The following is a 27,523-nucleotide window of genomic DNA, read 5'->3' on the forward strand; positions in this document are numbered from 1 at the left end:
CAATAAATCATTTACAATCATTAGACGAAGTTGCGTTGTTTGAATGTTATGTGCAGAGTAGACATTAAATCTACAAGTGATTGTTCAGTCTACATTGGGTTGTGGGCGTTGGATTCAATCGTTGCCTAGAGATATTTCTTATGAAAGTCTGCATAAAAACTATTAAGAGAGATCTGCTGCCTTTATATTTGATATTAATCAAAATGATCGATACTAAACCTCGTTTTACTTAAAGGTCAATAAAATATAACAACGTTCTACCATATGGTTCTGTTTTCAAACAAGAAAGTGAACTATACTTTGCAGTGACTTTTTGCTTACGTTATGCATTAGACTGTTAGCTTACATATATCTAAAGGTTGTGAACCAGAGATGTCAATACTTGACGCTCTCTCTAAAAACGTCTTGAAATAAGGGCGGCTGTAAACGTGGCAAGTTTATTGCACTGAGACGCCCCGAAAAATACGGAACACGTACTTCAGGAATGTACTTTGTATAGCCAGGCACGAGTCAGACACTGGCCCCTGCCCACCCCACTCAGGGAAAAATTATATGGGGCACCTGCAAAACTGGAGACCACAGTCCGGTTTGTCCACGAAGTTGGACTTGTTGTCTGAATCCTCCACCATATTAACAATTAAGAACGAAGAAGAAGAAGAAGAAATTGCACTGAGGAGACCAGATATTTATGTGGGGGGCATCTACATCTATAACGATACCCTGACATTTATTGCCACACTGTACAGACGTTATACATTTAAATATAGCCCCACGACTTGTGATAGAAAGATGGCTGACTTTTGGGAAAACATATTTTACAGGGCGTTTTAAATTACAACTTGTCCAGATTCTCAGCTGGTAGAAAAAAAAAACGTTTGTAAAATTAAACAAGACACGTATTATTAATTACGTGTTCACTAACTTCGTTACTGATGTGTGACCACCTATTTTGTCACACTGTGCGTGGAGTTTTATTTGATTTGGTTGTTAAGGTTACCATAGTTGGCAATAGAGCTACTGGTTGCTAGTTAATAATAAATGAAATCAAATCTTTTATTGTAAGGTTTTAAAACATTAGCTAGGTTTATTTACAGAATGTAAAAAGGTGATTGAAAATACAATTTTAACTCGAGTACTTTCCCCTTTACAAACAGGAAGGAACATTATTTGGTCAGCTTGACACAGCGCATGGAATCAAAAAGATCCTCCCGTGTAAACAAGATTAAAAGATCCTCCCGTGTAAACAAGATTAAAAGATCCTCCTCTGTAAACAAGATTAAAAGGATAAAAATGTCTAGAATCCGACGCAGCCACTGAATTATACTTAGATCTTATACAGCAACCATTGTTTGATTTATATGAAATATCTATTGAAGACACGTCTATACTAGCTAAATGTTTTAGTAGCCTGTCTGTCCCCATATCATATATGGTGTAAAGTCGTTCACGTGACAGCTTAGATTCCTATGTTAATAGATTTTTTGTGTAGGCCAATATACCCCTAATGGCAAGAACTTTAGTTACTAGATAGGAGGGAACAAAAAAAAGCTTGTTATTGTAAAAAAAAAATTAATATTCAATTTTGTATAAAAAAAAACCATTTGTTTTTATTTCTAGTCATGTGTTTATCCATTTATTTTATTAACTAGTGATATTAGATCAGGATGAAAACAATTAATTTCAAATCAACTTTTAAGATTTTAGATTGTTTGCCTATACCTGAGTGTCTATAAAATACCTTGGGTATAAACGTATTTTACCGACAAGTAGGTAACCCAACAACAATAGATCTATATTAGATCGTCCTGTTGGCTATATTCCACTTGGTAAGCGCCCATTTCGTATCATTTTCTAACAATATTAATCAAGCGCCATTTACACCTTTTCAAAGCTTAAACGATCAATGAAATAAAATCAATTCTTTTCATCGATTTGCTGACGTCAGTTGACACACTTGGACTTCTTCCAGAAAATTCTAAATCCACCTGTTGACACCTTCAACCATTTTTAAAGTCACGTCACGTGACCCAATCAATATTTAATCAAGTCATATGACTGGGGCAGGTTAGAACTGGTTTCAGCTGAACTAGCCGCTAACACTCAAAGTACAAGGTCTAGCTGTCAGCTTTAAACTCTGGCTATAGACAATGATAAAATTTTGTCTTACAAGACTTATTTACATGCTTTAAACTCTGGCTATAGGCAGGGATAAAATTTTGTCTTACAAGTCTTGTTTACAAGCCTACACAATGTTTCTTGTCTGCTTTCTCTTTGTTGCCGTGTAAATATTTGTTATGTTTAGAAAGTATTCCTAGCGTCCTAGTCTAGAGGACATTTACATAATGATAAAAAAAAAACCACACAGTAAATTAGAGACAGCGATAGATTCTTATCAATGGCCTGGTAATTAAGATTTAAAGGTCGAACAAAGGTCAGAAAAGCTACACTAAGTGCAAAGGTCATAAGCAATGTTTAAGTTATAAGTTAGTCACGAAATCAAGGACTTTATCTAACATGTTAAACTTCTGTAGCATGTGTTTCTTCCATATGTGATAAATTAATTTCTATGTTTGTCATGTACTTGTCATTTTCATGTCCTTGTTCACATATGTGTCCATTCTTGGTAGATTTATACACTGATACATATACATATACATATGCACAATTCATAGTTAACTGACTTATCTAATCCTTCAAATCTTAAAACTACCTATGCAATGTATAGACTATAAAATAATTCATTATTTATGTTTGAAGGGAAGAAGAAGTGATACGTCTCCTGTCGTGTTTAGTTTTTTTTAAATTCAATTTGATTTTCAAGAAACTTGTGTTACCAAATACGTGCATATCGTGGCTAGTGTAAACAGACATAGTCCATTGTCAAAGTTCACTTGAGCGTGACATTTATAGCAGTACTTTCGTTAGCCTAACACTGACGATTCTATAACCGTATTTAAGTTTTCAATTTGTGTGTCAATACTCGCATTGGTGTGATTGCCTGGAAAATCCTATGTGTATGTCCTTAGAAACAAAAATATTCTGAAGTAGTTTTAAAATCTGACAGTTATAGCCACGCTTAAGAAAAGTAATTTCAGTTTTTGCCGATTTAAACCAACCTCTACCCCCCCCCCCTCCATCATAAAAACCAGACTCAACACCCTCCCTCTTTATAATAATGGCGCAATATAAAACTCTCCACCCACACATTGCTTAATTTAAATATTAAATTAGCTTTATATTTTGCGTAAGCTACATAGATTCTACAAATTAACACAACAATAATTTATATCCCTCCTGTTTCTGTAGCTGGCAGTGTTGGTTTAGCCTACATAGATTCTACAAATTAACACAACAAAAATTTATATCCATCCTGTTTCTGTGGCTAGCATTGTTGGTTTAGCCACATACATAGCTCATCACGATTTCATGCTGAATTATATTAGAGGTCCGTATTAATAGAAATATATCACAAATGTTGTATAATTGTTTAGCCATTCGTTTAGCATAGTGCTAATCTTTTCTTTTTTGTGCCAACACACATACTGCCTTTTTTACTTTCTCGTATATACGAAGTATAGAGAAAGTCTTGTAATCGTGCAAAAAAAAAAATCGAGATTTTTACAAATCTTTACGTTTTACACCTCACTGATACGGAAAAACATAATTTTGCAATCTTGTCCGTATGTCTGTCTGTCTGTCTGTGTTTGTGTGTGTGTATGTGTGTGTGTGTGTGTGTGTCCGTGTGTAAACACGATAACTTGATTACCGTTACAGCTAGGTTAATGAAAGTTCATATATAAGTATTTTATCAAAATCGTCGATCCGTATCAACTTTTGAGCGATTTCCGATAACCGGAAGTAGTACTCTTCTACTTTGAATTTTTGAAAAGCCTATAACCGGAAGTACTAATTTACACTATTTCCGATTTCTCAAAAAAAACGCATGTAAATGTATAAAGTACTCAAAATATTGCGCACTATTATGCACACTTTATTAGGCGTTCAGTTGGTGTGCAATTCTTTTTTTTTTACAAGATTTAATTCTATTATAAAAAGTAATTAAAAATGGATTACAAATATTGTCTATGTCCTGAGTTGCCATCCCCCGTAGTTTTATGATAGAATATTCGAGAAAGTTTAGGGGAGATCACTCCCGGTTTATTTCAATATGGATGTAAGATGAACGCGATAAAATAAATGTTGCTTTCATTCAATAAATTCTATTCAATTCAATTCCTTCAATACACTCCACTGTATGGACCATAATGTCAATGTTCCAAAAAATACGTCTGTACATACTTTATTTAACAAAACCACGCCGTTTGAAATGTTGACAGATAAACATAAGACATTTAAATAGTCTTTACATATCTTTACCGTTTTAACGACGACTTAAAATGAATAAGTGTTTCAAACTTTTTAGCATCTGCCAAAGATTATTTAATTAATCACCTAACACCTTCAAATAAAAAGGTCTGGCACCTGTCTTAAAGAGAATTTATTTGATGATTCAATGTGGCTTAAATTAACTTCTTCAGACGGCCGTAAGAAACCACGTGTACAAAACACACGGCAAGTTAGGGCCGTATTCACCTATTTATTTATGTAGAGGTATCATTGTCAAATATTGAAATATTGCCAACCGCCTTGTTGCCGTATAGCTGACGTCACCAAGTGTAAGAACCGTTGATGGCTAAATGCCAAATAATTAAATGTCCACGTAATATTCAAATGGTATAACCTATATTGATGACGTCACCAACTGTAATAAACGTTGATGGCTAAATGCCAAATATTAAATGCCCAGGAAATATTCAAACATTCTAAAATGTATTGCTGACTTCACCAACGAAATAAATGTATCAAGCTTTTAATACCGCGCATACCGTTTAAAAAAATAAAACCTATACGCCATTTCATTAATATGTAACTTATAATTTCCCTGGTTTTGGTTACAATATCCCAACGTGTCTAAACTTTCACTTATTTTTCTTATTTTTCTTCGTTCTTAATTTTAGTATTGGAAGGGATCGAATCTTGTCTGCCAGAAACTTTGACTAATGTTATACACTAATTAAGTATCTAAAAAAATAAAATGTACATTAATAGCGAGCTTGTTTAATTAAATAGGGCGGAGTGGTCTAGCTGTAGAGAGCTAGACTGCTTACCCGAAATTCTCGAGCTCAATTTCGGGTTCAAGTTAGTGAAACGTCCCTGAGTTCACCCAGGTCAGATGGGTACCTAACACATATTTGGGTAATTAAACACGGCTGGTTGTAGCGCTGACCACACTTCCCCTTCATATGCAGGTGAACACTACTTCATTTGCCACAGAGACCGTAAGGTTTTGAATGGGATTTTTGTTTTATTAACTGGATTTTAAGCATGTTTCTATTTAACGAAATAACTTTATCAGTAAACTTAAATAAACAATATATCTTTGCAAATGTAATACTTTCACAAAAATGTACACTTTCACAAAATGGAGATAATCTAGAGCGACTGTCAACTTGACGATTGTGATTACGGTTATGGGTAAATTGAAGAAAACATTTGTTTTAAATTTGTAACTTCTCCTACTGTTTATTTATCACTTAAATTCTTTCCGATAACACACGTCTTCTTTTTTAAAATGGTAAATAATTTATCTGTTTAACTTTTATTGGTGCATTATTAAAACGGTCCTGGACAAAATAGCCCCATCAAAACAGCCCCGTCAATATGACCCCGTTAAATCGACCCCCGAGAATACGGCCTAGTCAAAATAGCTTTTCAAAAGGGCCCCGACTTCTTGGCTTCCGTTAAATAGGCTCCCGTCATATTGACTCCCGACATATTGGCTCCCGACAAATAGGCTCACGACATATTGGCTCTTGTGAAATCGGCTTCAGACATATTGGCTCCCGACATAAGGGCTCGCGGTAAATGTGCTCCTGACAATTGGGCTTAAAGCATATATGCTCCCGACATATTATATTTAAATATTAAATATTTTTAGTTCATTTTTGTTGGTCATTACAAAAAATAAAATATAAAAAGCATTGCTAATACTTAGTTAGAGTCTATGACACGTTGTATTTTTATCAACATTTGAGTAAATCCTTACAACTGTAATGTTGTTTAGGTACTTTGTTTCTTGAATGTATTCAGCTGTATCCGATGTTGTAGTACCTGTAAGTTTTATCTTTGACTCGTAGGCCTACCAATATGTCAATTTCTCCTTGTGTTTAATTCTTATGTCGTGTTGAGGATACCACACAGTTTCTGGTTCTAGACTAATGTAGAATGTCTGATGCTATTAATTGTGTTTGCCAATAAAACATCTAAAATTATGATTCATTAGCCTGCATGGAAACATTATTTACATGTGTAAGCATCTAGACTCACCGAATAAGATAATTTACATATGTGACTTGTAAACAAAATGCAGGTGAACACTACTTCATTTGCCACAGAGACCGTAAGGTTTTGAATGGGATTTTTGTTTTATTAACTGGATTTTAAGCATGTTTCTATTTAACGAAACAACTTTATCAGTAAACTTAAATAAACAATATATCTTTGCAAATGTAATACTTTCACAAAAATGTACACTTTCACAAAATGGAGATAATCTAGAGCGACTGTCAACTTGACGATTGTGATTACGGTTATGGGTAAATTGAAGAAAACATTTGTTTTAAATTTGTAACTTCTCCTACTGTTTATTTATCACTTAAATTCTTTCCGATAACACACGTCTTCTTTTTTAAAATGGTAAATAATTTATCTGTTTAACTTTTATTGGTGCATTATTAAAACGGTCCTGGACAAAATAGCCCCATCAAAACAGCCCCGTCAATATGACCCCGTTAAATCGACCCCCGAGAATACGGCCTAGTCAAAATAGCTTTTCAAAAGGGCCCCGACTTCTTGGCTTCCGTTAAATAGGCTCCCGTCATATTGACTCCCGACATATTGGCTCCCGACAAATAGGCTCACGACATATTGGCTCTTGTGAAATCGGCTTCAGACATATTGGCTCCCGACATAAGGGCTCGCGGTAAATGTGCTCCTGACAATTGGGCTTAAAGCATATATGCTCCCGACATATTATATTTAAATATTAAATATTTTTAGTTCATTTTTGTTGGTCATTACAAAAAATAAAATATAAAAAGCATTGCTAATACCTAGTTAGAGTCTATGACACGTTGTATTTTTATCAACATTTGAGTAAATCCTTACAACTGTAATGTTGTTTAGGTACTTTGTTTCTTGAATGTATTCAGCTGTATCCGATGTTGTAGTACCTGTAAGTTTTATCTTTGACTCGTAGGCCTACCAATATGTCAATTTCTCCTTGTGTTTAATTCTTATGTCGTGTTGAGGATACCACACAGTTTCTGGTTCTAGACTAATGTAGAATGTCTGATGCTATTAATTGTGTTTGCCAATAAAACATCTAAAATTATGATTCATTAGCCTGCATGGAAACATTATTTACATGTGTAAGCATCTAGACTCACCGAATAAGATAATTTACATATGTGACTTGTAAATCTTTAAAAAGTGTCCCCACATGTTTGTTTACCTTAGCTGCCGTTGTTATGTAAACAAAAGATTTGCTGACGTTTTCACTTTCACGCCAACACATGAAGACGAATTTAGAGTTGGATTAATCAATAACTTTTTTAATTAATGTGTTATTGCCACGTGATATAACGGTCCGGTACAAGTTGATTTAAATATTGATTTCATTTTATAACAAACTGTTGTTCGGGTGAAAACCAATTTATGCAGTAGTTTCGCGTTTTTAACAGAATGTATTCGCAAATCAAAGTTGATTAATATAATTCATATTAAAACTGAATGACCGGATGACCGAATGACCGAATGACCGAATGACCGAATGACCGGATGACCGGATGACCGGATGACCGGATGACCGGATGAATGGATGACCGGATGACCGGATGACCGGATGACCGGATGACCGGATGACCGGATGACCGGATGACCGGATGACCGGATGACCGAGTGACCGAATGACCGAATGACCGAATGACCGAATGACTGAATGACTGAATGACTGAATGACTTAATTAATTGCAGTGCTGAAGGAAAGACTAACCTTGTTATTTGATAACAGAAACCTTTCCTAGATAATATATTGAATTATGTTTCATTTTTAGACTTAGGACAAAATGTTGTATTCGGGGTAGTAAGGGATACACACACACGCACATTTTCATTTCATTTCAAAACTTACACAACCTTCGTCAGTGGTCGGGTAGTGGGGAAGTATTTATTCACAAGTAACTTTTCAAAATCTGATATGATTTTTGAAGAAAATCTTCTTTATAAATTACAGCCTTGATATAGCTGTAAATGTTGAGCTAACTTAAGCAGAGGTCGTCCATTGACAAGTTCAATCAAGCGTGACGATTAGTGCTTTCGTAAGCCTGTCATAGACGATTCAATAACAGCATTTAAGTTCTTAATTTGTAATTGCACTTGTATGATCAAAAATTTCCATTGGTATATTTGACAGGAAAATCCTACGTGTAGGCCATATGTCTAGAGAACAAAAACATTAAACACATATATGTATGTTTATGTGACCGTTAGTGCCTCCCCCCCCTACCCCCATTCACCAGACAATACGTTGTTTGTTCCAATCACATATTTATTAATACAAAAATATAAGGGGACTGTATAGATATAAATGTAATCTCAACGTTTTCGTTTTGCATTGTTGTGTCTTTAATGTAAAATAAGAAATGTTCCATTCATTATCTAATAAAATATCGCATAGGTAAAGCTCCAATTTTGAAAAATGAATCTGTTATAAACGTAGCAAAAATCAACAAATCTAATTATATTAATTACGCCCAATACACTCCACTGTATGGACCATAATGTCAATGTTCCACAAACTACGTCAGTACAGACTAGAGTTGACCTATTCTCGTGTTTTCAAATGTTGACGGATCCATACAAGACATTCAAATATTCTTTACCGTCTTGAAGACGTCACCAACTGAATAGCTTTTGACTGTTTAAAAAATTTGACCTTCTGCCAAAAATAATAAAATTAATCATCTAACACCGACGTAGCGTTCACAATTCAATCGATAAATCAATATGGCATAAATAACCTACAGACGGCCGTGTAAAACCACACGTACAAAACACGCGTCGTGTTGGTGCTGTATTCACCATTGTGTTCATGTCGAGGGATCTTTGACAAATATATTTAAATATCGAGTAATTAATAGAACATATTCTAAGCTGTATTGCTGACGTGAAAAAAAAATTTAAACTTAAAGAATTTGGAAATTTGTCCAAAAATGTGTTTACAAAATATTTGTAAAAAAAAACCTAGCCGTTAAAAAAAAAACTATAACGTCTGACATGTGACCCAGTATTCAACTTTAAATAATATATGTTTTTGCTAGTGCTATCTCAAGTTGTCTAAATACAGACTTATGCTATAAACTTTTTAATACTATTGCAATACTTGTGATAATTGACACTGTGTACGACTGTGAGATCAAGAAAACAATTTTGTTATCTCAATAAAAAAAGCTTTACATGACCTGTAGAGATGGGATGGTGTGGTCGAGTGGTAGAGCGCATACCATTGAATTTCTCCATATTGTATGTAGGGCGTTCTTGTGTCCATTTTAGTCTAATGCATTCCTGACCACACGTTAATTATATTCGTGATGTCACTAAATCAGGTGAACTCTATTCTATCTTCACAATTGATTATCACTTCCGATATAGTAACTGTCTGTATTTGACAAAAGAAAAAAACAACATTGCTCTTTAGATCTCCAATGTACCAGCTGATGTTGTCGTCATCTCTTTAAATACATTTGTAACTTGTCTAGGTTCTCAAAATAGGATTATTTACATGTGTAACAGTTACTAGACTCAACTATGATTATTTACATTTATTTTTTTGTGTAACTAGACTAACAAAATAAGGTTATTTACATGTGTAACTAGACTCACCAAATAAGATTATTTACATGTATAACAAGACTCAATAAATAAGATTATTTACATGTGTAACTGGACTCACCTAATACGATTGCTTAGATGGGTAACTAGATTCACCAAATAAGATTATTTACATTTGTAACGAACTTTACCAAATAAGATCATTTAAATGTGTAACTAGACTCACCTAAAAGATCATTTACATGTGTAACTAAAATTTTGATCTAAAATTTCATTTGATGTTTATGACAACCTGTTGTATCATGTTTTTAAACCTCTAATATATGATAACCGTTGATAACGTTAGATGTCAAATTTTAGGTCGTGAAAAGATCATAAAAAACTGGTACATCACACGTACAAATGGCGTAAATAAGACGTATACATGACGCAAGTAGTATATTAGGTCACTTTTGGAGCGTATTTGGGTGGTGGAGCCTGGCGCAAAGGTTATATAGTAAAATACTCGGGAGCATGATGCGCAGCCTGCCGCAGCCTGGCGCAATGACATATAGTAAAATACTCACCCACCCTAGGGTGGGTGAGCAGGAGGGGTGACGTAATCACCTAGTTACGTAATTTTAATGAGTTTTAAATGAGTTTTAATGAATTTTTTAAATTTTAATTAATTTTCATTAACGAGTTACGTAATTTGATTATTTGTTTGTATTTTGTTTGTTTATTTTTAATTAATTATTATTTTTTAATTAGTTTGAATTTTTTATTTATTTTAATTTGTATTTGTTTGATTTTAATTTTTTAATTATTTTTATTTTGTTTTTAATTACTTTGTTTGTGTTTTGTTTATTTTTAATAAGTTTAATTAATTTGATTTTTATTTATTACATTTTTAAATTTTAAATTTTTATTAATTAGTACGTAATTTGATTATTTGTTTGTATTTTGTTTGTTCATTTTTTAATTAGTTTAATTTTTTAAATTTAATTATTTTAATTATTTTAATTATTATTAACGAGTTACGTAATTGGAGTTTATTTTTTTTTTTAATTATTATTTTTTAATTTTAAATTTTATATTTGTTTATTTGTTTACTTGTTGTTTATTTGTTTGGTTTAATTGATTTTAATTAGTTTCATTTTAATTTTTATATTCTCCAACACAACGACCGTGTACAAAAAACAGGTTAAATTCTCCACCACAACGCTAAAGTATACAAACATAGCCCGTGAACCTCCCCGGCACGGCCCGTGGTTGCTTAATAGCGGGTTCACTGAAGCGAGCACTGCAGGTAATTAAGCGAAGCCATTAAGCGCTTGTCAGCGTACCCAACATGCAACATGTGTTACTTATCGATCCGCGATCCTTTGTTCTTGTCAACCACCGACCGGAGATTTATGGGTTTTATATTGATCGCACCCACTGACCATCAGTATGATGGTCCACCTAATTAAATCTTGTTATGCTTCACCGATTTTATGTGTTGTTCACCGAAGCGAACACCGTAGGGTCCGGTGTTTAATGAGATCCATTAAGCGCGTCTCCGCGTTAAGTGTGGTAACAGCTGTACCACTTTAATGGATTTTTTCCCCGATCGAATTGTCAGCTCCGCGAAGTACGTCGATCGATTTGTCAGCTCCGCGAAGTACGTAGGTCATTATGCAACAGCTGTTGTGCGACAGCTGGTGCTGTAATTAGTTTGACCAACCGTATAAATGACCTCGAAAATTTTGTTTTAATCACTTCGACTTCACACGCCGAACCAAGCATCACAGCGACTTATCCACCCTGCGACCTCTGTTGACTCCTGAGACTAACCCACGCCAGCTTTACCAATCATCACATCTACCTAACCCTACACGGACCACATCGTTTGTGCGTGTTTATTCTATTAAAGGTAAGGATAATATTACCTTTTAATTAATTATTTTACTTTTTTAGTGTACATCGAGGTAAGGTTAATAGTATGAATTATCCTTTGAATACCCTTTAAATAAATAGGTATCTAAATAAGTAGGCAACTGTATTCCTTTTTAGTGTACAACCGACTCATCGACACAACTGTTCCATCGACTGACCCTATTGAGCTACCTACCCATCCCTGAGGCATCCACTGAACCAAACGTTCCAACTACATCCAACTACACCACTTCGGATCTCCACATACAGTTAACTACACGTTCAGCTTAGACGTTCAAACCCAGAGGTACGTTTCAATTTTCAATTTTGTTTTAAGTATGTTTTTTATTTTATGATTTTTATTTTATGTATTTACTTTCTTTTTATTCTACAGCCAGCGACCTACCCAAGCATCCGACTACTAGACACTTCATCAATAATGGAAGCCGCCCAGTCTACCAGCCACCCAGCCATGACCCGTAACAAGTGTGACATATGCGAGCGGGTATTCACCCGCAGAAACGATTTGACAAGACATCAAGACTCTGCACACGGACGACAAAGACATCCCTGCACAACATGCGGGAAAGTATTTACAAGACTAAGTAATTTAACGAACCATTATAAGACAGCACACACCAACCAAACATCACCGACCGACACCACTTCAGCGACCAACAGTCAAACCATCCAACCCACATTAGTGACCGACACACATACTGTCCAACTCTCAACAGCGAGCCAAACAGCTCGTACCGCGACCAACACTAGCCCCTTAAAACGACAAAGGACGTATGACGACATATCAAACAACAAACGCGTAAAGACTAACATCGACAGTAACCTTAATTCACACACCACTATTTTTCCTGTAGACAACCTCCGGGGAGATATGGTAGACTTAAACACGACCACAGACAAAGCTTCACCCACATCCCTTCTTACAGACATTCCTGACTTTATTAAACATAATCACGCCATTAACATGTTACAAAAGGATTCGAATTTAAACCCTACACAGACAACTTCTCCTTTTTTAGATGTTTAGCCAGACATTTAGGAGCACCCTTAAAAGATCTTAGAATTCCAACATTAAATCTCGCGAAACAGTGGCAAGCGCACCAAGGTCTCGGGACCTTGGATAATTTTAGCGGGGTTAGGTTAGTTGGAATTCCCCTCTTAGAGTCGTGTTTTAGTGTAAATATTGAGATTTTTTAATTTAACGAAGACCAGATCCTTTCTCCGAAACTTAGAAGTAGTGATAGGTTTAGGGAGACTGTATACCTTAATGATGCTACATCTAAATATACTCTTTGTATTGCCACTTAGTCATCAGACCTTAATGATGCTACATCTAAATATACTCTTTGTATTACCACTAAGTCATCAGACCTTAATGATGCTACATCTAAATATACTCTTTGAATTGCCACTTAGTCATCAGACCTTAATGATGCACATCTAAATATACTCTTTGTATTGCCACTTAGTCATCAGACCTTAATGATGCTACATCTAAATATACTCTTTGTATTGCCACTTAGTCATCAGACCTTAATGATGCTACATCTAAATATACTCTTTGTATTACCACTTAGTCATCAGACCTTAATGATGCTACATCTAAATATACTCTTTGAATTGCCACTTAGTCATCAGACCTTAATGATGCACATCTAAATATACTCTTTGTATTGCCACTAAGTCATCAGACCTTAATGATGCTACATCTAAATATACTCTTTGAATTGCCACTTAGTCATCAGACCTTAATGATGCACATCTAAATATACTCTTTGTATTGCCACTAAGTCATCAGACCTTAATGATGCTACATCTAAATATACTCTTTGAATTGCCACTTAGTCATCAGACCTTAATGATGCTACATCTATATATTCTCTTTGAATTGACACTTAGTCATCAGACCTTAATGATGCTACATCTAAATATACTATACACTATCTCCGGTAGAGAAGTGACACAGACCCTCCTACCCGTTTAATTGCATTAATTTACTGATGTTCATCACTAACACGGTACAATCTACTATTTACCGTTAACATGTTCACATCTATAGGTGTCCATGTCTACAGGTGCCCGTGTCTACAGGTGTCAATGTCTACAGGTGTCCATGTCTACAGGTGTCCATATCTACAGGTGTCCATGCCTACAGGTGTCCATGTCTACAGGTGTCCATGTCTACAGGTGTCCATGTCTAAATGTGTCAATGTCTACAGTTGCCCATGTCTACGGGTATTCATGTCTAAAGGTGTCCATGTCTACAGGTGTCCATGTCTACAGGTCTCCATGTCTACAGATGTCCTTGTCTACAGGTGTCCATGTCTACAGGTGTCCATGTTTAAATGTGTCCATGTCTACAGGTGTCCATGTCTACTGGTGTCCGTGTCTACAGGTGTCCATGTCTACAGGTGTCCGTGTCTACGTTTGTCCATGTCTACAGGTGTCCATGTCTACAGGTGTCCATGTCTATATCCTGCCGTAAATGTGACCACAAAGATTTATTGTACAGGGTGAAAAGGTCAAGTTAAATTCTAACAAAATATTTACACCCGTCTCCAGTAGATACCAGTGGTTCTTTTGAAGTCTGATCTTTTAAAACCACTCAAGCGTGACGTGTAAAGACATAAAACCCCGTGTCTGGTATATAACTCAGGTGACTTCTTGTTCACGTCACATATCACTTCCTTACACAACTGGTGTGTGCACTGTGGGTTTCAATTTCAACTCGCACGACTTAATTAGGTAACTAATTAGGCTTTTGTTGATTTTATATTTTAATCGGTAATTATTTTATATTTAAATTAATGATTAATAAGTTAGGCACGATATTTGAAACACTTTAATTAATGCAAATAAATTCTTTGAATAAAATTGAACGTAAGTCATTCGATCACCTCCAATGATGGCCGGCATTACAATTAATTAATCAATTAATCTTGTTTTATTATGTTTTGATCATCGGTACTTTGTTTGATCTAATTACTTTTTATATCTACACAAAAAGGATAATTTAATTTTTTAACAAAAACAAACCGTGATATTAAATGTATCGGTATTTAGGCTAAACAATTCCCGACGATTCGAAGTCGATACTCTTAAAATATCGATATAGAAATTAATGTATTTTCCCGCCATTTGTAGGATGTTCGAAATTTACATAATTAAAATAGAATCTAATTTTATTTTAATTTATAATTTATAATTTTTAATTTTATAAAATAAAATATAAAATCCAGAATATATATCCGTAATAATATCTATATATATAATTCTCCTCTTCGAGCCGTCAGAAAACAAGCTGCAAAGCGCGCTCCCTACCTCCCCACCCCTACATGGTCTTAGTGAGTTGTGTTCACTCTAAATGTTTACAAGCAGAGCCAACGATTTTAAACGTAGGGGGAGGGGGGAAGGAAGGGTGGGGGGGGGGGGGGGAATGGTCCTTAACGAGCTACTTATAGTGATTTAAAGAAATATTTTCAGTGTCAGCGTTGGTACTGTCGAATTCACAAATTATGAATTACTGAAAAGTAGAAAAAAAAATAGCGGCGTATGTTATGCCGCGGGCCGGCTCGTTTTTTTTAAAATAGCCTAGTTTATTTTTAATACTCACAATGCGATGAGTTGTATCAGAATCGATCCTCGTTTATAAAAGTAAACGCCGATACCATTAAAGGTCAGACTTGCCAAACTGACAAACTGGCAAAAATTATTCTTTTAATTTACAAGTTAATTAGAAGTAAATGCAGTATGATGATAGATATAATTACAATAAAACACATATTAAAAAACTTAATAGTAGAATTACAACAAAGACAGCTACACATTTATATACATACGAGAAAAATGGCCCGTTGAGGAAGGTTACAACGGGCGCTAGGCTGATAGTGCTGTCTCTTTTCTCTAAACTAAAACCAACCCCCCCACACACACCCCCCCACCCCCACCCCCCACACCACCCCCCACCCACACCCCCCACCCCCCCCCTCACAAACACCCCCCCCCACCCCCCCAAAAAAAAAACATGTCTACCGTCCCATTCAACGAAATATAATTATATACTTTTTCCAGTGTCCGCCCCCTCCCCGAAAATTCTACCCCCGCCCCCGAAAATTTCAAGTACCCCCACCCCTCTCCGGGGAGGAAAAAGTCTAAACTAAAACCACCCCACCCCCCCCCCACACACACACCACCCCCCACCCCCCCACACACCCCCTCACACACACCACCCCCCACCCCCCACACACCACCCCCCCCCCCCCCCCCCCCACACACCACCCCCCCACCCCCACCCCCTAAAAAAACATGTCTACCGTCCCATTCAACGAAATATAATTATATACTTTTTCCAGTGTACGCCACCTCCCCGAAAATTCTACCCCCTCCCCCGAAAATTTCAAGTACCCCCACCCTTCTCCGGGGAGGAAAAAGTCTAAACTAAAACCACCCCACCCCCCCCCCCACACCCCCCCCACACACACACACACCATCCCCCCCACCCCCCACCCCCAAAAAAAAACATGTCTACCGTCCCATTCAACGAAATATAATTATATACTTTTTCCAGTGTCCGCCCCCTCCCCGAAAATTCTACCCCCGCCCCCGAAAATTTCAAGTACCCCCACCCCTCTCCGGGGAGGAAAAAGTCTGAAAGAAACACTGGTGTCGCGCTTAGCCACTACCCGAAGAATTGCATTCAAGAAATTGCAAGAAACCCACTTTTTAGATTAGACACATTAATTAGGCGGTAATTTTATTATAGAGTATCGATGAAGAAATTTCTTTACAGCTGGGGGGGGGGGGCTCAGACGTTCTTACGCGGGGGGTGGGGCTTCGCCCCTACCCGAAGAATTGTATGCAAGAAACTCTTCACGCAAACCATTTAGATTAGACAAAATTTCCAATGTTTACTCGATAATCAATGACGTCATATTACTGTGTGCACTAAATGTGGCGACGTCATACTTCGTTTTTCGAATTACTATGCATGTTTTTATTTTCCTTGTGTTTTCTCTAGAGCGTTCTTGTCAGAATTTTTGCTTATGTTTTCTCTAGAGCGTTCTTTTTTTGCTTATGTTTTCTCTAGAGCGTTCCAGAGCGTTCTTGTCAGATAGATAGACAGACAGCGAAACTATTAGTATTAATAATACTACTATTTAAGCTATTATAAATGTTTTTAAAATCATACACGGGATAAAATCTGGAATATCAGGACGTTAAATTTTACGAATTAGAAAAAGTGTCTTAATTATACTTTTTTTTAAAGTGTTAATCACGCATGTTTTATACTCATAAATACACTTTTAGTTTATACTTCCGGTATCTTATTTAGATTTAAAAATTGAGAGTGAGTTGTTCGATTTCCACATTCTATCTAGATCTAAATTTGTGATTTATAAATATGTCATAATTATAATTCAGCAGAACTGATAAGCTCCAACATGTGATTGTAAACTTTATAGGGTGTAAAAAAACTGGAGAAACATCAAAAGCATTTGCTAGACATAATATGATACACAGCCTAATATGATGACAGCCTAGACATGACAAAATTAGCCTGTAGACTGACCAGTGACCAGGGTTGTTAGTGCCTGGAAGGGGGGGGGGGAGTTGCCAATCTTGGGCCCATTGTCCCGTGGGAATGTCTAATGGGAGGGGACATATATATATATATATATATATATATATATATATATATATATATATGTAACAACATGAATTCTTTGTTGTTGTGGGTTAGCTTTCATACAGGAACACGAGCAACAGTGGCAACTTCAAATGACAACTTTATTTACACTATGTACAGATAAATCCGTGGTACATCCATATTTGAAGATCAACTGATATAGGTACAAATAATAATCACGACTCCAAGTCATGGAGACATCTTACATTCACTGCCATCGTTCCAGTCCCAAGTCCTAGCACACAACACCCGTTCACCTTTCGCTCTACCTTTTATTCACAACTTTCTCTCCCCTTACGTCAATGAGCGATCTCACCCAAAAGCATGGATAAACACATGACGATCGCTCAGACAGTCCTTCCGCTAGCCAGATACTCTTCATTCATGCAACTTCATGTAAAACACAATATAATAAAGATACATAATAATACAGTCTGTGACACGTCCCCCCTTCGAATAAAATTTTGTGTAACAAAATTTATAAATACAATATTAGTAGGGCAGGATCATGTGCCAGACAACAAAATTTATAAATAAAGTATTGGTAGGGCAGGATCATGTGCCAGACAACAAAAAATTGTGTACAATTCAAAGTAGAGTAAAGTATATTCATTTTAGACTAAGCACTTGTAGTCATAAATTTATAGTGCATACAAATACAACAGTATGTAGTGACTATATCAGTGATAATTAAAATATGTCAGTGTTTTGAACAAAAACTTTAAATGTACAAGCATTATATGTAATATTTAATGCATCAATATACATTCACATAGGAGAAAAAAAAACATTTCAATTGCCCAGTAACTGTAGTATAAACAAGACAAATGAGTTTAATAAATTACCAAACCAGTCTGGTACATGACCTTATTACCAAAACATAATACATAGTTGAAATTATCAAAGACTTAAATAACTATATCCTATGTGGTAAAAAAAAAACTTCCTTATCATCAAGGTATGTTATTACCACGCATGAGTAATATACTTTGTTGTCTCCCCTATTTGACCCATTTCAGACACATCTAGGTCACAACACAACATTCTTGCCTTTCACAGGTATCGACTGATACAATTCATCATTGAGACTTCCGTCTTATTGTTATGCGGAATAAATAGTCTCTAACTTTTACTTTATACATTATTCCCTGTTAATTAATAGTATAGAATAGGTTTAACATAATACAGTTTACATTCTTTAGATATAGTACACAATTTATGTTTACTCCAACACATTATTTGATATTTATATATTACAGTTACAGACTGTATAATATTAATAAACTGTCAATTGATAATTTAATCTTAGCATCCTTGTTTAACTCTATAGCATGAGTAATCGTTCTCGTGCAGTTGACGATGGTCTGTTTGCCATCTCTCCCTCAAATAGTATGTGTAGCTTTTAGCTTTGCTACCATAATGATTTCCTAGACTTCGTGTAACTTGTGTTACTTCATTTGTTTTAATATTCTCCTCTGGTTTCTGAACAACTTCAGTAGTTATCTTACTTTGTGTACGTTCGTTTGGTTCATCAACCAACTTAATATAAATATTATGGCATTGCTTTGGCCTCTCATAATATGTGTTGCTTCGGTAACTTCCATTAGTATACCTATTCACACTTTTGTTATTCTGAATTGAACTTGATACATTATTTCTTAAATTACAGTATTTCTCACATGACTTTCTGTGTACATAATTGTTTCTTCTCTGATTTGCCAACCTATGCCAACATTGATTTTGGTAATGACCTGTTTTTTCCGCAGTAAAAACATCTAGATTTTGGCTTCTTATAAACATGGTGACTGTTTGCTAAATTTCTTTTTCTTTCATTCTGTGCATTAATGACATTAATGACATTCTTATTAACATGTTGACTGTATCCATAGTTTGATAGGATTCTTTTACTGTCAGTTTGTAATTTATTGACATTGTAGTTTGTAGATATTGTTTCATCTTTCTTAACTTCCTTGTGCTTCTTTATTGATTCGAGTTCACACATAAATTTCTGGGTTAATTTCTCCATTTCTTTGTTAAATTTATTCTTGAGTTCTAGTATATCTTCTTTATAGTTTGATTCCAATTTTCGAAGTAAATCTGCAATAGGTACGTTCTCTTCATTGTGGCTTATTAAGTTCACTGATTCATTAATCATCATTAGTTTATCATGATTCCTGCCATTCTCCGATGGACTTATTAAATCATCACTGCCATTGACTGATGGGCTTATTAAATCATTTTGACTGCCATTCACTGATGGACTTATTTCTTGTTTACTACCATTATCTGATGGACTTATTTCTTGTTGACTGCCATTCTCTGATGGACTTACGATACAACTTTCAATAATATTCTCGTGTACCTGCGTATCATTTAATAAAGAGTCAATCTTAAGACATTCTAATGTATCTGTCACCTTTAAATCATTATTAAGTTCAACCTCTGTTTTATCCTTGGGTTTCAATTCTTCCTGGACTATGTTACTTAGTTCTTCATTCCAAAGGTTGCCAATATTTACTTCTTCAAGTTCTGCTTTAAATTCTGTCTGTTCTTTTTCTAATTTTGGTTCATTTGTGTCTGTTATAGCTTTCATTTCTAATAGTTCTTGTTTATATGCTAGTTCATGTAGGCCAACTTGTGTTTCCAAAGTTTCAGCCCTTTTATCTGCTCTCTGTTTTCTGTTTCTTTTTTTCCGCTTTCCTTTTAGTTGTACAGTCTCTTCTACTTTATCTCCATCTGACATTTCTTCTTCTTTTTGCATGTCTGTAATAGCTCTTGATCTATTGCACACTATTTCTATCACATCATCTAGTTCTCTCAATACATTTCCATGAGCTCGTCGGGGTTGGTCTGTTTCTTCGTCCCATGCTTCTTTTGCTTCTTCTATGTCTCTTTCAAGTCGATTGGTTGCCCAGGCTATCTGTTTATTCATCTTCTTAATGCCTTGCGCCCTCGCTAGTGCTAGATATTCTTCAAAACATGACATTTTGATCTGTTTTCTATTTATGACATAAAATATAAATTCATTAGTTGACAATAGATAAATGTTAATTAATTTACAATACCCTTTCTTGGTTTCTGGCTTCTTTTAGTTGATTACAGACATCTGGTAATCCAAGAAAAGTTCATAGTACATATATACGTCCAAAAATAGTTCACTTTGTTGATTCCAAAAAGTTGAAAAAATTCAAAATAGTTCTAGTAGCCTGTTACAGAGTAGAAATGTGTCCAGTTTTAGATAAGACATCTTTAGGAACAGTTTACAATTAATAAACTAGATCTGCTCATCCACAGTAGAAGAACTTGAACAGCTAATCCATATAGAAAAAACTTGAACAGCTAAATCCAAACAGTAGAAAAGAAACACTAAGACTTGATCGGCTAAATCCAAACAGAAAAAACACACAGACGATATTTACTCGACATTGGTGAGACAATATCGAAATAAGGTGATAAAAATTATCACGTTGATGACTTGACTTGAACAAAACGTCTGACTTGACTACAGCAACCCTTCTGACTTGAGTGTAGATAGATGACTTTCAAGAACTTGACGTACTTGGTAAACAGTGGAAGACCACAGACTGTAATATCTCCATTTCTGACATATGTAGCACCAATTCTTCAACCACTTGTGACATCATAAGTAACAGTAATACAATGTAGCAACATCACTTTATTGCCCCCACTTCTGACACCATATGTAACAACATGTATTCTTTGTTGTTGTGGGTTAGCTTTCATACAGGAACACGAGCAACAGTGGCAACTTCAAATGACAACTTTATTTACACTATGTACAGATAAATCCGTGGTACATCCATATTTGAAGATCAACTGATATAGGTACAAATAATAATCACGACTCCAAGTCATGGAGACATCTTACATTCACTGCCATCGTTCCAGTCCCAAGTCCTAGCACACAACACCCGTTCACCTTTCGCTCTACCTTTTATTCACAACTTTCTCTCCCCTTACGTCAATGAGCGATCTCACCCAAAAGCATGGATAAACACATGACGATCGCTCAGACAGTCCTTCCGCTAGCCAGATACTCTTCATTCATGCAACTTCATGTAAAACACAATATAATAAAGATACATAATAATGTAATGGGAATGTCTAATGGGAGGGGACATATATATATATATATATATATATATATATATATATATATATATATATATATATATATATATATATATATATATATATATATATATATATAAACACAAGCCAGTCAGAGGTTCGTTGGTCGGGCTAGTCAGAGATTCGTTGGTCGGGCCAGTCAGAGATTCGTTTGTCGGGCCAGTAAAGCTTATTGTTGCTAAACCGAAGAGTCCCGAATTTTCACACCCGTGCACCTGAGGCTCTATGTAGTTTGTCGCTTGACCTACTTCTGTTTACCGTCGTCATGGTAATAATGGCTGCCGAAAACGACGATTTCGTGATTCCGTTTTTTAACAATGCTTCATTGTCTTTTCAGAAATATAATCTTATAAGCTTTATTTTTTGAGTATTATTCAACGACACAGATCTAGTTTTAACAATGGACGACCAGTGTTTGATGCAAACTTGCCATTTATACATTTTTTGGTCTAATCGCTGAGAATATCGAGCAGAATTATATAAAGTAAGCAAAATTATAATTACTGTATTTAATACAGAGGCATATGTCCCCGGGCGCTGACCTTAGGGGGGGGGGCGCCAAATCGAAAGTTTGAGGGGGGGTGCAAATGAAAAGTTCGAGGTGGGGTTCAAATGAAAAGCTTGATGGGGGGGGGGGGTGCAAATGAAAAGTTCGAGGAGGGTGGGGTGCAAATCGCAAGATTGAGCGGGGGGGGGGGGGTGCAAATCGAAAATATGTGCCCGGGCGCCTTTGATTTAATATTGTTGTATAATACTCAAAATACTCTGAACTATAGAAAATTATTTAAAACGTCACACTAAACTATTTTCATTAATTAAAAAAAATACAATAATGCAGCAAAAGAACAAAATTTTCTAAAAATAACACATTATAAAGATAACAGCTAACTGAGCCCGCCAATTTTGTCCGCTGTGTATTTGAGTGTGAAGAAATCTGACAGACGACACATTTCTGCTGAAGGGTAAAACGCGTCACAACAACACTCCTTTAAAATGAACCCACCGTATCCGTCATATCATTGTAGCCATTTAAAAACAAAATTCATTTTTCACAAATTATTTTCTAAGCTACCGATTAATTTTGATAATTCAACTGGTAACAAATTAAAGATAAATAAATGTAGTTTGAAATAATTTAAGTCATCTTGAACAATACAATTTTTTAAAAACCTAGTCGTTATCCTTCTTGGTCGCTGGTGGCAGTAAACGATCTAGAGGAGACATATCAAACAATTAGGTCCCTTACTGCCTTGTGATATTTTTGGATGGGCAAACAAAGGCTTTGGAAGCAAATAAAAAAAAAATATCATTCACGTTCAGTATGAAACGTTTACGTCATCATATTGTATTTGGCATCACTGGAAGAGATGATATATTTTAACAATATCATTAAATTAGCTACTTAATGATACGTCCAACTCCCCCCCCCCCCCCAAAAAAAAGTCTACCGCTCCCCCTCCTTCCACCGAAGTAGAATTTATATGAAGAATATATACTTTTACTAGTGTCCTCCCCTCCCCCCCCCCCCACCCGCAGTTTTCACGTGTCTCCCTCGGAGAAAAACGTCTGGAAGAAACACTGTTATAAATAGTATAGGTTCTTTTTTGTACCATAGAACCAGAGTTTCTTCCGAACGACCCCGAAAATGTTGACCGCCCATCCCCCCGAAAATATAAGTGCCCCCCCCCCCCCCCCCGAGCAAAAAAGTCTGTAAACTCGTATGGACAGTCTTGGGACTGGAGCGGCTACTCACAATTTCTCTCACCCAAACGCCTACTTCTTATTTTTGCCATGTAGATCTAGTTCATTTCATGTTATAGCCTCTGATATTTGATAGTCATTTTTTGGACCTGCTAAAAATCTTTATTTTTTGGCTTCATAAATGTTTTTATGGCAACAAAAGTTCTAACTGTTCTGGCTATCGAAAGCTGATCTTCATTTCTGCTAGCGATAAAGTTTTGGGTCGAGACTATACACTTGTTCTCAGCTTTTGGATGCCCAAGGTCTCAGATCTCAAAACAGATCTAGATCTAGATCTCTAGGCCTAGATGTAGTCTAGATATAAGATCTAAAAAATCTAATTCTAGATGTAAAATCTAGTGCTAGTTTTAGTCTTGCTGCTATGAAAGAATGATGTGACCTAGACTCACTGCCGACCTAGATCTAGCTAGAATCTAGATTAGATCTAGATTTCTAGATCTAGAATATAGTCGACTCTAGATCTAGATCTAGGTCTTAAAAACTTTAACTAGACTCTAGAATACTCTAGAATACTCTAGATCTAGATTCTATATCTATAACTATAGTCTAGACTTGATCATATTTCCATCATGAAGACTACTAGAAAGCACTAGATCTAGATTAAATTTCTAACTTTAAAGTACTTTAATTATAATTAAACATTGATTAGGCTAATGATAAGACTTTGTTTTTGAACTTTAGGCATAGCAGTTTAGACTTTAGACTAGTTATATATAAGTGTAAGACTTTTTAAAATTTTAGAAAATAATTGATTTAAAATTGCTAGGAAACTTAAAACTATTCAGTAATATATTGAGCAAAAATTGATGTAAATTATTGTAATTGTATAACTAGATCTAGTAACCTGTAGCCTAATCAATCAATAATAAAACTTAAAAATCCCAAAATAATAAAGGCTTATTAATTATAATTTAGTAGCTAAATTGATGCACTTGTTAAAAAATGAATAAACATGATTTCTATGAAAATATTTCTCTAATTAACTTTCCGTGCAGGCCTATAACTTTACCTACATTTCCAGGTGGATCTAGATCTAGATACAAACATTTCTCCCCTTGTGTTGTTACATCACAATTATAGGAACCATGTTATGTTCTTCTTTAATTGTTCATAATTCATCATAAATGTTGTCATTCTGTAGTTCTATGCTAATGACAGTTCAACCATGAATGTTGTCATTCTGTAGTTCTATGCTAATGACAGGTCCACCATAAATGTCATTCTGTAGTTCTAAGATAATGACTGTTCCACTATAATTTTATTTCTCTCTCCAGAGCCTGAAGGATCTTCCATAGTGGTGTGTGCGGTCTAATATTGCCTAAGGGTCAAGTGGGGAGTTCAAAGGTCAGCTCCATTATATGTTGTATGTTGGTCTAAGAATGTATTTAACCATAATCTTCTAAAGATGACCCTCATGCTGTATTCTGTTTTCCACATCATTGACCAGTGGCTATTGTTATGTAGTTTGTAAATAAACACTGGATGATGACTAGTCGAGCTACCATATAAACTTCTTTCTTTAAAAAGTAAAAATATTTTTAACTATACAGAGTGACTGACAGCTGCTGAGTGTGATGTGAAGGTCAAGGTTATTTCAATCAAACAGCTGCCACAGATGACCATAAGACTACAGTAAAGGCCTGTAGAGATCTGTCACATCAAGTTACAGGTAAGTTTATTAATTATCTTTTAACTTAATCAAGTGTACAGTCATGGTTTAGTGCTGATGTAGACAATGTGTCAAATCTTTGTGTTGTGGTTTATTTAACAGAAATTAACTTGGATAGTCTAGATGACCACAACAGTATGGCCAGTGGAGAGGATAGTCTAGATGACCACAACAATATGGCCAGTGGAGAGGATAGTCTAGATGACCACAACAATATGGCCAGTGGAGAGGATAGTCGAGATGACCACAACAGTCTGGCCAGTGGAGAGGATAGTCTAGATGACCACAACAGTCTGGCCAGTGGAGAGGATAGTCTAGATGACCACAACAGTCTGGCCAGTGGAGAAGACATCTCAACATATTTTACAGGTAATGTCTATTTGGAAAGATATTCAAAAGGTATCTACCTGCATGCTTACTACGTTTTGTGCTGATGAAGTCCTTATGTTGGAACATTCTGTAGTTTGAAATGTTTACTGGATGAGTATCTTAAGATGGTAATGGTTGAGATGGTTGTGACAGTTGGATGTTGTAGATAGTTTTCATGTTTTATGTTTGTTTAAGTTCAACAGCCAATTAAAATGTTTACAGTAATAAAATGTGTTTTGTTTACCTGTACAGGTACACATGAAGTACAAGAATGTCTTGAAGGTCAAGGTGAGGCAGATCTACACATACACAAGACAAACTGCGAGAAAAATCCTGGCCATACAAACTTTGTACCTGTAAATCAGTTAAGTCTTGAACATTTTCCTTCTGGTTTCCATGACAACGATGTGTATGACCTCACAAAAGCCCTGGCTGACCTAACTGTCAGGATAGCCGTTAAGTTGACCAGTCCAGACAGACCAGAGTTTGTACCAGGCACTAAAGATCCATATCCTTGCTACAACACCAGGGGACAGAACTCACTGAGGACAGGGACTGGGAGGGTGGGGTGGGTGACCAAGTACACAGAGGGGATGTGGGGCTACAAAACTTGTCCATGTCCTGAATGTGACCACTCGGACACACCCAGCAAAGTGTGGTGGGAGGTTATTGTGAGGACAGCCGCACATGTGGTTTTTGATGAGAGTGAGGCGAGACAGTCCAGCTGTAGGTTGTGGTTTGATGATGATAAAAGTCCAGTGGTCAAGATTTATGGGTGGAAGGTGAAATGGTCAGACACTGAGGAAGACATGTGTGAGTTGTATTGTGTGACACATGACGTAGATGTAGCTGGTAAACTGGAGGAGATGGTGGGGCGGTTTGATGGTCTATGTGATAAAGTATGGGACAAATACAAGAGTTGTAGAGATGTGGACAAGCTGACCATTATAGTGTCACATCCTCATGGCTGTTCTAAGCAGGTCTCTGTAGGTCACTGGGTACACAAGCAGGTGGTGGACAGGCAGGTGTTAGAGAAGTATAGAGAGACCAGGTACACGTACACAACGGCCACCTGTCAAGGTAGCAGTGGGGCTCAGGTTTACAGACTGGGGTTTGGAATGTCTACCCATCCCCACAGTGGAGCTAACTCTGGTGGATTAAATTATAGTGGGGTGTACTTGGACGTGTAGTTGTCTGCTCTTGTATAGAATGTAAACAAACATGGCGCCTGTTGAAAGTCTGTCTTTTCTAGAATGTAAACAAACATGGCGCCTGTTGGATGTCTGTCTTTTCTAGAATGTAAACAAACATGGCGCCTGTTGGATGTCTGTTTTTTCTAGAATGTAAACAAACATGGCGCCTGTTGGATGTCTGTCTTTTCTAGAATGTAAACAAACATGGCGCCTGTTGGATGTCTGTCTTTTCTAGAATGTAAACAAACATGGCGTCTGTTGAATGTCTGCTCTTAAAATATTTCTTGACATTATTGCAGAGCTTTATTAAACTTTTAATTAATTATCTCGTTATTTTAATCAGAGAAAAAGTTGTTGATTATTTGATTGGGAGTGAAGAAAAAAATTGTAACTTGTAACATATTTCTTGTAAAAATAAAATATTAACGTAAATAAACAGTTTTCAATCAACTCGTTTTCTTTCTCATTTTTGTTTGTTTATATTTTCGGTCTAGCGACTCTCAATATTAACGCTAAAGTTGGGATCTAGCGACTCGATATTGACGCTAAAGTTTGGATCTAGCGACTCTCAATATTGACGCTAAAGTTTGGATCTAGCGACTCTCAATATTGTCGCTAAAGTTTGGATCTAGCGACTCTCAATATTGACGCTAAAGTTGGGATCTAGCGACTCTCAATATTGACGCTAAAGTTGGGATCTAGCGACTCTCAATATTGACGCTAAAGTTGGGATCTAGCGACTCTCAATATTGACGCTAAAGTTTGGATCTAGCGACTCTCAATATTGACGCTAAAGTTTGGATCTAGCGACTCTCAATATTGTCG

General features: G+C 35.9%; 1 protein-coding gene across 1 annotated transcript in view; it reads left to right on the forward strand.

Annotated features, from left to right (window-relative positions):
- LOC131936743 (uncharacterized) overlaps positions 1 to 26,695 on the forward strand; it is a 52,819-nt gene extending 26,124 nt beyond the window's left edge. The window contains exons 2-5 of the mRNA XM_059293809.1: positions 24,742 to 24,811; positions 25,018 to 25,136; positions 25,239 to 25,505; positions 25,758 to 26,695. Of these exons, the coding sequence (XP_059149792.1) occupies positions 25,274 to 25,505; positions 25,758 to 26,695 (1,170 nt within the window). The 5' untranslated portion in view covers positions 24,742 to 24,811; positions 25,018 to 25,136; positions 25,239 to 25,273. The remainder of the gene's footprint in view (positions 1 to 24,741; positions 24,812 to 25,017; positions 25,137 to 25,238; positions 25,506 to 25,757) is intronic.
- The last annotated feature ends 828 nt before the right edge of the window (positions 26,696 to 27,523 follow it).

Source organism: Physella acuta, unplaced genomic scaffold (assembly GCF_028476545.2).
Source record: "Physella acuta isolate Inbredline_101_S28 unplaced genomic scaffold, ASM2847654v3 ptg000186l, whole genome shotgun sequence".
NCBI lineage: Eukaryota > Metazoa > Mollusca > Gastropoda > Physidae > Physella > Physella acuta.